The 12,137-nt window shown below is 43.9% G+C and overlaps 1 protein-coding gene across 2 annotated transcripts in view; it reads right to left on the bottom strand.

Annotated features, from left to right (window-relative positions):
* Positions 1-1,795: 1,795 nt before the first annotated feature.
* Positions 1,796-12,137, bottom strand: part of btbd11b (BTB (POZ) domain containing 11b) — a 131,761-nt gene continuing 121,419 nt past the window's right edge. For both annotated transcript variants that reach the window (XM_036977555.1, XM_036977566.1), the window contains 7 exons: positions 10,431-10,609; positions 8,058-8,163; positions 6,603-6,705; positions 5,490-5,571; positions 4,363-4,431; positions 3,953-4,066; positions 1,796-3,560 (listed from right to left, as the gene is read on the bottom strand). In XM_036977555.1, the coding sequence (XP_036833450.1) occupies positions 3,351-3,560; positions 3,953-4,066; positions 4,363-4,431; positions 5,490-5,571; positions 6,603-6,705; positions 8,058-8,163; positions 10,431-10,609 (863 nt within the window). In that variant the 3' untranslated portion in view covers positions 1,796-3,350. The remainder of the gene's footprint in view (positions 3,561-3,952; positions 4,067-4,362; positions 4,432-5,489; positions 5,572-6,602; positions 6,706-8,057; positions 8,164-10,430; positions 10,610-12,137) is intronic.

Here is a 12,137-nt window from a genome sequence, read left to right as displayed (position 1 = left end):
ATCCTTTTGAATATAATTAGTGTTTGTTTAAAGTGTTTGTGTGTGTGTTTAAAGTGTGTGTGTGTGTGTGTGTGTGTGTGTGTGTGTTTAAAGTGTGTGTGTGTGAGAGAGAGAGAGAGAGAGAGAGAGTGTGTGTGTTCCCGCAAGCAGGGATTCCATTCAGACTCGGAACAAAGCAGTATACTCTTGGTTTAAAATTGTTCCTGGACAGCCGTTTCCATGGATACTCTTCAACAACTCCTCCACTCCTCCACCTTCCTCCGTCCCCTCTACACACACTGGACAATTCAACAAACGTAAGACACAGAATGGCTGCTCAGTCTCAGTAAAGCATAGGCCTTTAGTTCAACACAGTACCATTCTGTGTCTAAGGTCACAGCAGAGCACAGAGTTGTTGATCTATCATGTCTGAGTTTTGAAGAAGTTTGAAGCAGTGGAGAGTAGAATAGAATATCATGTAATAGAATCCTTAAATGCCCCATAGGTGAATTTGCATGGCAACATAAGTAGGCCTACATACATCTTGTGGGAGAGGACAAGTTCCTCTTAAAAACCTATCTATCCTGCAAATAGAAAAACACACAGAGGTAACTAACCTGGGGTGTCCTTATAGTCCTGCCATGTTGTACACATGAGGAGTAATGGTTTTATTTTTGATTCATTACGTTGTTTGGCAGGCCAGATACACTTGGCTGCTGCTACAGACAGACAGACAGGCAGACAGACAGGTTGGCTGGCAGACAGACAGACAGGCAGACAGACAGGTTGGCTGGCAGACAGACTGGCAGCCAGCATGGTGGCCTCAATTTGATAATAAATAACATCCAACTGCACGATGAATCTAAACAATCTGTCACATAAACAGCCAAGGGAGAAAACACTGTGGAGACGGAAAAGAGTAGAGTTGGGAGTCCATTATGCAGCAGTCCATTGATGCTATAGCACTGTTCCGTAAAGTAGAACCACAGATTCTTGACTAGAGAAGAGAAGAGCGGAGTACAATGACACGCCTGTTTCCTCTGCACTGCTGTTACAATGGCACTGATTCTCTCTTCTCCCTTTTAAACTCCATCTCTCTTCTTCGTCCGAGTGTCTCTCTCTTCTCTCTGACTGGCTGCCTCTCTCTCTCGTCTCTCTCCTTCTCGAATGCTGACTACTTATCTCTGACCACTTGTATTCTCTCCCTCTAGACACAGAGTTACTTTGCTAAGAATATCACAATCCTGTTTGTATACTGCCTTATTTACACGGTGCATTGTATGTGTTCCCAGCATTGAGTCCTGTCTATTGGGCTCCAGCAGTGCTCTGCAGACATTCTAGCACAGGATCCAAACTGATATGCCCCCTTTCGTGGAGTGAGATGATAGTGAAAGGGATCATATCACGTTGGAGACCAGGCTAAAGGCATTCACATCTAATGATCACAGATGGGTTGAACAGTTGCACAAGACAACGTTGTCAGGATTGTATTCTAAGGCTACATCCCGATTTTCCAAACTTCTCCCAAAGTGTGCACTTGCACACTCACTGTCATGGATTTAAAACCATTGGATTGGCATAAGCATTGGCTGGAGGCAGTTTCCACTACTTTTAAATCCATGACTCGAAGACTGCAAGTGCACACTGAGAGAAGGGTGGAGAATTGGAATGCAACCTAAAACTCACTCATTCTCTGTAGTACAGTGCTAAGTGTGTGGTTGTATCACAGAACCAACTCCCTAGCTGGGATCGAAGACAACCATCCAAACCTTCCGCCATGGGGGATCTAGCTAATGACAGAACACCAGAGGGCAAATCCACAGGTTCCAACAACAACTGAAAAACATTTATTTAGGTTTGAAGTTTTCACAGCAGGAAAAAGAGTTGAGATTGTTGTCGAGCCAAGAATTGTACCAGTTGAGAGAGGATTCATATAATTCTTTATATTAATCTTTATAGAGGAAGTCACACATTTACATGTGGTTTCACAATGTCTGGAAAACACAAAAGACGCTTCTCCGGTTTAAGATTTAAGACCCTGGTAATATTTTGAACCAGGCCCCTAACCATAAAATGTCTCAGAGTACGTGTGCTGATCTAGGGCCTGTTATAGCCTTTTAGATCATAATGAATAAGACGAAACAGACAGGAGGACTTGATCCTAGATCAGCACTCCCACTCTGAGACACTTTTTGAATACAGATCCAGGCCCTTCGTCGTTCTCCCCTGAAATGAAGACACCACTACACTTCTACACATTTAGAGATTCATGCTGACAGTATCAATCCTCTACCCCTCCCACTCCCTCCTACAGTCTCATGTCACTCTTAAACCAAACGGAACACAAACAAAACAGTCATTCTCGTGACATGCAACTTGAAACATACAGAACGATAACACATTGAAAAGAAGAGCGTTTTTTTTTACAGCAATATTCAATGGTGAGACGCATGAGAAGAAACATCTGTAGGATATATACATTAACTTACAGGAAGAGCCAAAGCTCTGTGTTTTATTCACAATATTTACACAGTTCTAACAGCGGATGAAGGAAGGAAATGTGTTCCTGCGTTCTCCAGCTTTCCCAAACGTAGCTTGAAGAATTTCCCAATACCTCTCTCCTTTGCATGACTCCCTTGAAAGATATGAACACATTACAAACAGTATGTCCATATATCACGTTACATTTAACAGACCTGGGTTCAAATACTATTTGAAATCGTTTTACATCCTTTTAAGAACTGGGCGATTGAGCTTCCCCGTTGCAATGGAACCAATATATTAGTCGCAAAAGTGCAAACCCCACCCATCTGACACTCCAGGAAGACTAGATTTCAAAAAGTATTTGAACCCAGGTCTGCTCTTATGTTTAGTTTGGCTAGGTCCAGTCATAAATAGACTATAAAGCTATGTAGGATTGCAGAACAATGCTAAGAAAAGTACCAACAACGATTCTGTCCAGAATACAAGTGGACAATGGCAGGTTTGACTGCAGTCTGGAGACTAATTTCAAGGAGCGAAGCAATGTTGACTGGAGCTTTACAAATGATCCCAGACACACACACTCTTCTCACTGGGTCTCAGTGATATAGTCCCACTATTGCTTTGATCAATCAGCTTTACTACAGCTCTACAGAAATTTCTGAGGTTCCAGCGCTGTCCACTTTGCCTAACTGCTCGGACCTATAGGCTCAGTAGGCTGCAGGGGAATGGCAATGACATGAGTCAGCACAGCAAGTGATTCAATAGCGTTACTGTCGATTGTGGTTCAGTACAGGTATGTATTGTACTGGGGACAATGGTGACAGATAGACAGTTCCAGTCCCAGTAGCAGCTCAATCAATCAATCAACCAACCAATCAATCAACCAATCAGACGATGGAGCCCTTGGAGGAGGACAGGTGGATGGACTGGATGCGGATGCCCAGGGTCTTCTCCAGGTCCAGCAGTACGTTTGTGGCGGGGCTGCCTGGGGGCGTGTCGTACAGCAGCGTTTTGAAGGGCTCCAGCTCGATCAGCACCACCATGTTCTTCAGGAAGTAGCCCTCGATGTAGGCAGCCAACTCTGGGGAGTCCAGGAACTGATAGAGCGAAAGGTTGGAGAACAGATGAGTGTTACCTAGTTTGAGATGTATGCCAAACCTATTCATTTTTGCTCACACGCACACACATGCCTACAGTGCGTACTGCAGCAGCACAGACAAACACAGACACCTAGCATGCAGGCAACCACAGGGATAGATTTTTACACATGATCACACGCACACCTACGGCCTCACACACACGCACACACACACACACACACACACACACACACACACACACACACACACACACACACACACACACACACACACACACACACACACACACACACACACACACACGGATAGACAGTAGACATGCACATGGCAACCCCCAAACCCAACCATCCACATATACATCCATTCTCAACTCAACTCGACCCTGTCACCTTGGTGTGGCTGTAGATCTCCACACAGGTTTCTGTGTTGATGTTCTTAGAGCAGATGACCTCACAGTGCCTCTGCAGCGCCTCCAGCTGGAAGAACTTGGCCGCTGACAGCAGCTGCACACACCAGAAAAGAGGAGTTATAGCCTGGTAGCATCTATTTGTGCTGCCTTAACTCCTGACCTATGGTCACAACGACACAAATCTGGGTCCAGGCTAGGTAAAGTATTACATGTTGTTGGACATATATTGTATTACTGCTTCTCACGAACTGTGACAAATAGAACATGAATCTTCTCATATCAGGTATCTACATTGATGCATCCATATCAGTCTAGGATTCACTGCATCGTAGAGGTTATGACTCAGCACGACTGACAATGTCCAGGAGTGAGCTACTGTACCAGTCTTACCTCCATAACCTCTGTGTTTCTGATGTGCAGATGCTCCGTCCCACCGCAGTACAGGTATTGCATCACCAGCTGTAACAGTAGTGAGAACTGACGTTTACACAACGTTCATAAAACCTAGACTCAGTCGACCTGGAAATGGATTTGTCATGGGAAATAATGTGGGTTCTTTTCTTGTTGTTGTATGAACAGTCCATTTTGAGAACGTGTCACAACATTGTATGATCTATGCAGGGCCGTGCACAGACCTTTTAAGGGGTAGGTGCTCTAACAAAAAAAAGGGCACCCAAAAAAAAGATTTTCTGCACGAACCAGACACAGACACAGCAATTATGACTTTGATTATTAAGTTACATAAAAGCAATAGATGGCCAAATATGAATGGCTAATTAAATGACCTGTGTTGGGGAGTAGTGAACTATATGTAGTTCAGCTAGTAATTGAACTACATTAGGCAGTAGCTTGGTGGTAGTTTATCTAAATTCAAATCCACTAGTGTTTTCAGTAGATAATTACCTTTTTGCCATGTAATGGTGTAGCTAACTACAGGAACTAAATAAGAGAATATGGGTAAAGTAGGTAAGAATTGACTTTCTTTTTCAGCATCAGACCTGCCTAATTCTCACTTGAAACAGAGTTGTTGTGTTTAATAGGCTAAATGGACACATTCTGTTAACATCTGACCCAAAAATGACCTGTTCATGCAATTTGTAGTCTACGACATTTCATATTTACATATTGAACATTTAAGTAGTTTGGATGTAGTGAACTACTTTTTCAAAGTACCTTTAGTTAAGTCAACTAAATGTTTCTTAAGTGTAGCTGTAGGGAATCTTAACTTCTTCCAGTGTGAAGTGATTGGTAGCTTGGTAAACTATATTTTCAGAGTAGCTTCCCCAACACTGTAAATTACACATATTTAACATCGACTTGCGGGCAGTGGGTTCAGCACAACAATAAAAGGGCACTTTAGAAACTGGAAGGGGAAAGTGGCATGTGGTCTGCACAGATAAAGCCCGACCTGTGCATGTGTCTGGATCGTTTCTGGATCTATGTATCGATATGATCAGATTGTAAGGGGAAAACAGATATCTAAGTAAACAGAACGGTCGTTTTCTCTTTGAACATACCAGGAATATGTTGTATTTGACGTGGCTGATTTCAATACATGTGTTTTCAGCAGCTGGCCTGTTCGCCAGAAGAGACTTAAACCTTGAGGAGAGGAGCGAGAAAGACAGAGATAAATGCAAACCAGATAGAGAAAATGAGGAATTAGAAACCTTATCTTGGTTGATATTACAGAATTACCGTAGTAAACATTGATTCACAATGGTTTCAATCATGGTCTTTACACTTCACCAATGAAAACCGTAATCACTGTTGTGATCAAGTCATACACTCTATGGTACAGAGTAAAACACAATGACTGAAAAAAAAACGGTGTATTTTACGGTATAGAGAAAGTAATGGTTCCCATCCATTTAAATATGATCCAGGTTTTTACAAGGCCCCTCACACATGCCACCAGATCTCCAGAACACGTCAACAGAGCATTTGTCAAGGACATCCACCATCTTGTGACAAGTCCTCACTCACTGTATGACCTATCGGGTCAATCATCCTTAATGACATGTGACAGGATCTGAAGTGAGAGTATTCTTAGGGTCCCAAAGGCCGGAGAACATGACATTATGGATCAACGCACTGACAATATAGACACAGTCTCTACACAAATCTGCAGTCAGTCATATTGTTCATCATTGTGTAGCCAATGTGCAATTGCTGTGCTTGTGTGTGTGTGTGTCAATGGTGTAAGCAGAGTACAGATGGCGCAAGTATCCAGATCTATATGGTGAAACACAAGCACATTTGAAATATAGGGATCAAATGACCTCGGCATTAATGGTTTTGAGTTATGTATGGGTAGTTGGGGACAGGAGTGTTTAGTGACCTGATCAGGAAAAGCTCTCACTTTCCCTCAGATAGATTGGGGGGAGTTTATACCTTTTCACTTACACTTATCCAATCATTTCAGATCTAGGGGCAAGGGGAAATGTAGGAATATGCCAGCATGCAGTTTAAGCCTATCCAAGATTAGAAATCATGATTGGAGAATCTCTGTTGAAAGTGTGTTTTAGTCCAGGACTAGGTTAATCTGTGTCCAGAAAACTTGCCCTGTGTGTCTGTGCCTGTCTGTGTGTGTGTGTGTGTGAGAGAGAGAGAGTGCAGTGCAGCGTTCTGACCTGCCGGAGGCGGTGAAGAGCAGGACTTTGTGGGCGTAGAAGGGCTTGCCCTCCACCAGGAAGGTCACATCTGACATATCCTTGTTGTTCAGGAAGTGAGGGTCTGGAAGGCACACAGATTCATCATGTATTCCAAGTCACTTCTGAATACCCAGTTTATTACTATCTTTAGCCACCAGATGGCACATGTCTATATTCATGTGAATCTGTGCACTATATATACAAAAGTATGAGGACACCCAGTCAAATTAGTGGATTTGGCTATTTCAGCCACACCCGTTGCTGACAGGAGTATAATATTGAGCACACCGCCATGCAATCTCCATAGACAAATATTGGCAGTAGAATGGCCTTACTGAAGAGCTCAGTGACTTTCAACGTGGTACCCTTTCCAACAAGTCAGTTCGTCAAATTTCTGCCCTGCTAGATCTGCCCCGTTCAACTGTAAGTGCTGTTATTGCGAAGTGGAAATGTCTAGGAGCAACAAAGGCTCAGCCGCGAAGTGGTAGGACATACAAGTTCACAGACAGGACCACCGAGTGCTGAAGCGCATAGTGTGTAAAAATGGTCTGTCCTCGGTTACAATACTCACTACAGAGTTCCAAATTGCCTCTGGAAGCAACCTCAGCACAAGAACTGTTCATCGAGAGCTTCATGAAATGTGTTTCCATGGCCGAGCAGCCTAAGATCACCATGCGCAATGCCAAGTGTCGCCTGGAGTAGTGTAAAGCTCACTACCATTGGACTCTGGAGCAGTGGTAACACCTTCTCTGGAGGGACGAATCACGCTTAACCATCTGGCAGTCCGATGGACGAATTCGGGTTTGGAGGATGCCAGGAGAACGCTACCTGCCCGAATGCATAGTGCCAACTGTAAAGTTTGGTGGAGGAGGAATAAGTGGCTGGGGCTGTTTTCATGGTTCGGGCTTAGCCCCTTAACTCCAATGAAGGGAAATCTTAAAGCTACAGCATACAATTAATGACATTCTAGACGATTCTGTGCTTCCAATTTTGTGGCAACATTTTGGGGAAGGCCCTTTCCTGTTTTAGCATGACAATGCCCCCGTGCACAAAGCGAGGTCCATACAGAAATAGTTTGTCGAGATTGGTGAGAGCACAGAGCCCTGACCTCAACACCATTGAACACCTTTGGGATGAATTGGAACGTCAACTACGAGGCCAAATCGCACAACATCAGTGCCCTTACCTCACTAATGCTCTTGTAGCTGAATGGAAGCAAGTCCCCACAGCAATGTTCCAACATCTAGTGGAAAGCCTTACCAACAGAGTGGTGGCTGTTATAGCAGTGAAGAGGGGACCAACTCCATATTAATACCCAGGATTTTGGAATGAGATGTTCGATGAGCAGGTGTCCACATACTATTGGTCATGTAGTGTATATGTAGAAGTCTAGCTATTGCTGCAAAGTGTCAAAATCCTAATTATAGTGCTCACCCAGGCGTGAGGTCTGTTTCCTCTTGATCTCTGTGAGTTTGGGGATGGGGTATGGCCCGTAGCACTGGGTGAAGATCACTGACAGCTGCTGGCTGATTACCTCATTCTGGAACATAACAGACAGGAGGGGTTAGACATCAGACTGGTTTTATACACTCCTACCCACAATACATGTGTATTTAGATACAACACTCCTACCCACAATACATGGGTATTTAAATACAACACTCCATACCCAGTCTCTCCCAACACCCACAATCCATTAGCTGGTCGGAGGTCAGCGCTTATGCGAGAATTTAGTTCTGGGTTCCGAGATTACTCTATACCCATCATTTAAAAGGCCTATTCATGTAGAGATATCCACTACCACATTCACTAACAAATCTTCAAATATCCCAAGTCACAAAGGCGACTAACTGATCAAGCACAGTAGCTCACAGTCAACCATTAGTAAAGGCCACTTGCAGACATCAGGTGACCCACACCCTTTATCTGTGGATGGGGTGAGTATCACACTGATGTACTGTAGCTATAATGCTGTTGTATGTGCTGTATATCCACGTGACGATGATACACATAATATGTCGGGCTTGAGTGTGAGACGTCTCCAGGGACAGAATGGGCTTCTCCTGTTGGAGGGTGTGTCTGAGTCACTGCGTTTTGTACTAGAGCCTATGGGAGAGAAGGTAGAGGGGTAGTAGCATGCACACACCCGTCTCGCACACTCGCATGCATACACGCACGCGCACACACACGCGCGCATACACAATGGACCGGTGCGCTTTATAGAACAATTCCCCTGTGTATTCAACAAATCTGCCTCCCTGCACCACGCTAGCATGACGCCTCCAACATCAATTACCAGCCACTTCACTCCACAAGGAGGTTCATGTGTTTTTTTTAACTTTCCAGGCAGAGGCTGAGCTCTCGTAGTTGTACAAACAAAAGCTATTAAAATGTGTCACATGGATACCTGATGTATACTCTCCTGAGAGACACAGTAGAACTACTGAAACATAACACAGGCAAATTCTCATATCACATCGTGAACAGAAAAACAAATGTACAAATGTTCTCTGTGTCACTCCCTCTCTGTTGTGCGTCAGCCTTCCCTTGTGTGTGTTAAACAAGGAGAACAAGGAGGTGTGAATAGACTGGCACACACTCAGTCTGGCTAGAGGAAGATGAATGTGTTCTACCTTGAAGTCACACATCATTAGCAGGGATATGACAGGACAAACAGTGACGGGGTCCCTGGGGTCTCAAAGAGATGGGGTCACTGCCTCTGCCATAGATCAACCCTGACAGGGACAAGGGCGGCTGCTGGAATGGGACAGGAGAGGGCAATGTGTGTCCATGTGTGTGAGAGAGAGAGAGAGCGAGAGAGAGAGAGAGAGAGCGAGAGAGAGAGAGAGTGTGAGAGAGAGAGAGAGAGAGAGAGAGAGAGAGAGAGCAAGCAAGCATAGGTGTGTGTGTGCTTAAGTGTATGTGTGTATTTGTGTGTGAGTGCCCATGTGCATGTGTGTATTCATCTGCTCTCTCTCTCAGCAATAATGCACACACCCTACTACATGACAGGCCAAAAGTTAAATTGGAAATGAAAGGCATTCTATTGTGAGACTCAAAATAGGAGATTCTAGTTCTAATATATTACAGAGATATTCTGTTGGATCTAATGCTGCAGTGAATCTTGAGGAGAAAAAGAGAGAAGGTGGGTTTTTCAAGAATGGGTACTAAGTTATAACCGGAGGGCATAAATCATAAATCAAGGCACTAATTGAAATGGATTGGGCCTCTGGGTGATTCTGTCAGTCACTGTGAAGCTACGGGCTGTATTACATAATCACAGGAAGACAAATAGGTTAAGTTCCAAATGGAACCCTATTCCGTATTTAGTGCACCACGTTTGACCAGGGCCCATAGAAGGAAATTAGAACAACTATAGGTTATCTCTTCAGGGTCTGGCTGTGAGGCAGAGAGAAGACATGATTATCTTCACTGTCAGGAGAGAAAAGGAGACAAAGAGGGGCACATGGAGATGGAGACACGGGACAGAGAGTGATTGTGTGTTGGGATCTGATGACAACCTTCACATTGTGAATTGCCCTTTGAAATTCCTCTAATGTGTGTATGATCTTCCTGCAAAACTAATTTCCCTACGCAACAAATTAGGTTGAAAGTTGACAGAAAGTGGAATGTGGATATGGAGAAAAGCAGAAGGCAGACAGTGACATATGCGCCCGACTCAGAGTAAGAGTGCTGATCTAGAATCAGTTTTGCCTTTCAGTTCATAATGAATAAGAGGTGGGACCTGATCCTAGATCAGCAATCGTCTGAGACACTTTTTGAATAGAGGCCTTGATATCCAGTCACCTTGCTGGCTCGTAGGATCTGAAACAAGAGTGGCAGGCCGTGGGTGATGAGCTCCTGTGTGTACTCCTCCTCCTCGATACAGCTGAACTCCTTGAGCAGGCCTTGGATCAGTGGTCTCCGGTGCTGCAGGAAACATGTCCGCAGAGACTCCAGCCAGGTGTGCAACGTCCAGGGGACTCCTGAGACACACCAAGAGGCATTATGTATTAAAAAAAAGGTTCCAAATGGGTTCTTCGGCTGTCCCCATAGGAGAACCCTTTTTGGTTCCAGGAAGAACCCTTTTTGGGTTCCAGGTAGAACCCGTTTGTAGAAAGGGTTCTACAGAACTCATTTGTAGAAAGGATTCTACATGGAAGGCAATAGGGTTCTACCTGCAACCAAAAACAGTTATTCAAATGGTTCTATGGGGACAGCCGAAGAACCCCGTAGCCCTTTCCTGCAGTCAATGACCAAAAGCGCCCTCTTTAGCCTCATGGGTGGAATGTTTAATAATTCAATAATAACGTCTTTTAAAATTTAAACTGGACGAATATCCGGTGTTTCTATGTCAAACAGTTTTGTTCTATTTCTGTCTTCTGTGAATTACAGTACCAATCAAAAGTACTCATTCAAGGGTTCTCTTTATTTTTACTATTTTCTGCATTTTAGAATAATAGTGAGGACATCAAAACTAGGAAATAACACATATGGATTCATGTAGTAACCAAAAAAGTGTTAAACAAATACAAATATTTTTTATATTTTCAGATTCTTTAAAGTAGCCACCCTGACATCTTTGCACATTCTTGGCATTCTCTCAAACAGTTTCACCTGGAATGCTGTTCCAAGAGTCTTGAAGGAGTTCCCACATATGCTAAGCACTTGTTGGCTGCTTTTCCTTCACTCTGCTGTCCAACTCATCCCAAACCATCTTGATTGGGTTGAGATCGGATGATTGTGGAGGCCAGATTGACTCCATCAATCTCCTTCTTGGTGAAATATCCCTTACACAGCCTGGAGATGTGTTGGGTCATTGTCCTGTTGAAAAACAAATGATAGTGGGACTAAGCCCAAGCCAGATGGGATGGCGTATCGCTGCAGAATGCTGTGGTTGCCATGCGGTTTAGGGGGCCTTGAATTCTAAATAAATCACAGACAGAGTCACCAGCAAAGCACCCCCACACCATCACACCTCCTCTTCCATTCTTTATGGTGGGAACCACACATGCGGAGATCCTCCATTCACCTACTCTGCTTCTCACAAAGACACAGTGGTTGGAACCAAAAATCTCAAATTTGGACTCATCAGACCAAAGGACAGATTTACACCAATCTAATGTCAATTGCTTGTGTTTCTTGGCCCAATCAAGTCTCTTCTTATTATTGGTGTCCTTTACTAGTGGTTTAACTTTGCAGCAATTTGACCATGAAGTCCTGATTCACGCAGTCTCCTCTGAACAGTTGATGTTGAGATGTGTCTGTTACTTGAAATCTGTGAAGCATTTATTTGGGCTGCAATTTCAGAGGCTGGTAACTGTAATGATCTCATCCTCTGCAGCAGAGGTAACTCTGGGTCTTCCTTTCCTGTGGCGGTCCTCATGAGAGGCAGTTTCATCATAGCGCTTGATGGTTTTTGCGACTGAACTTGAAGAAACTTGAAAGGTTCTTGACATTTTCAGAGTTTTGACTGACCTTCATGTCTTAAAGTAATAATGGGCTGTCGTTTCT

The sequence above is a fragment of the Oncorhynchus mykiss genome, chromosome 1 (assembly GCF_013265735.2).
Source record: "Oncorhynchus mykiss isolate Arlee chromosome 1, USDA_OmykA_1.1, whole genome shotgun sequence".
Classification (NCBI taxonomy): domain Eukaryota; kingdom Metazoa; phylum Chordata; class Actinopteri; order Salmoniformes; family Salmonidae; genus Oncorhynchus; species Oncorhynchus mykiss.
Note: the sequence above shows the minus strand (reverse complement) of the source record. Positions and strands in the feature narration are given on the sequence as shown.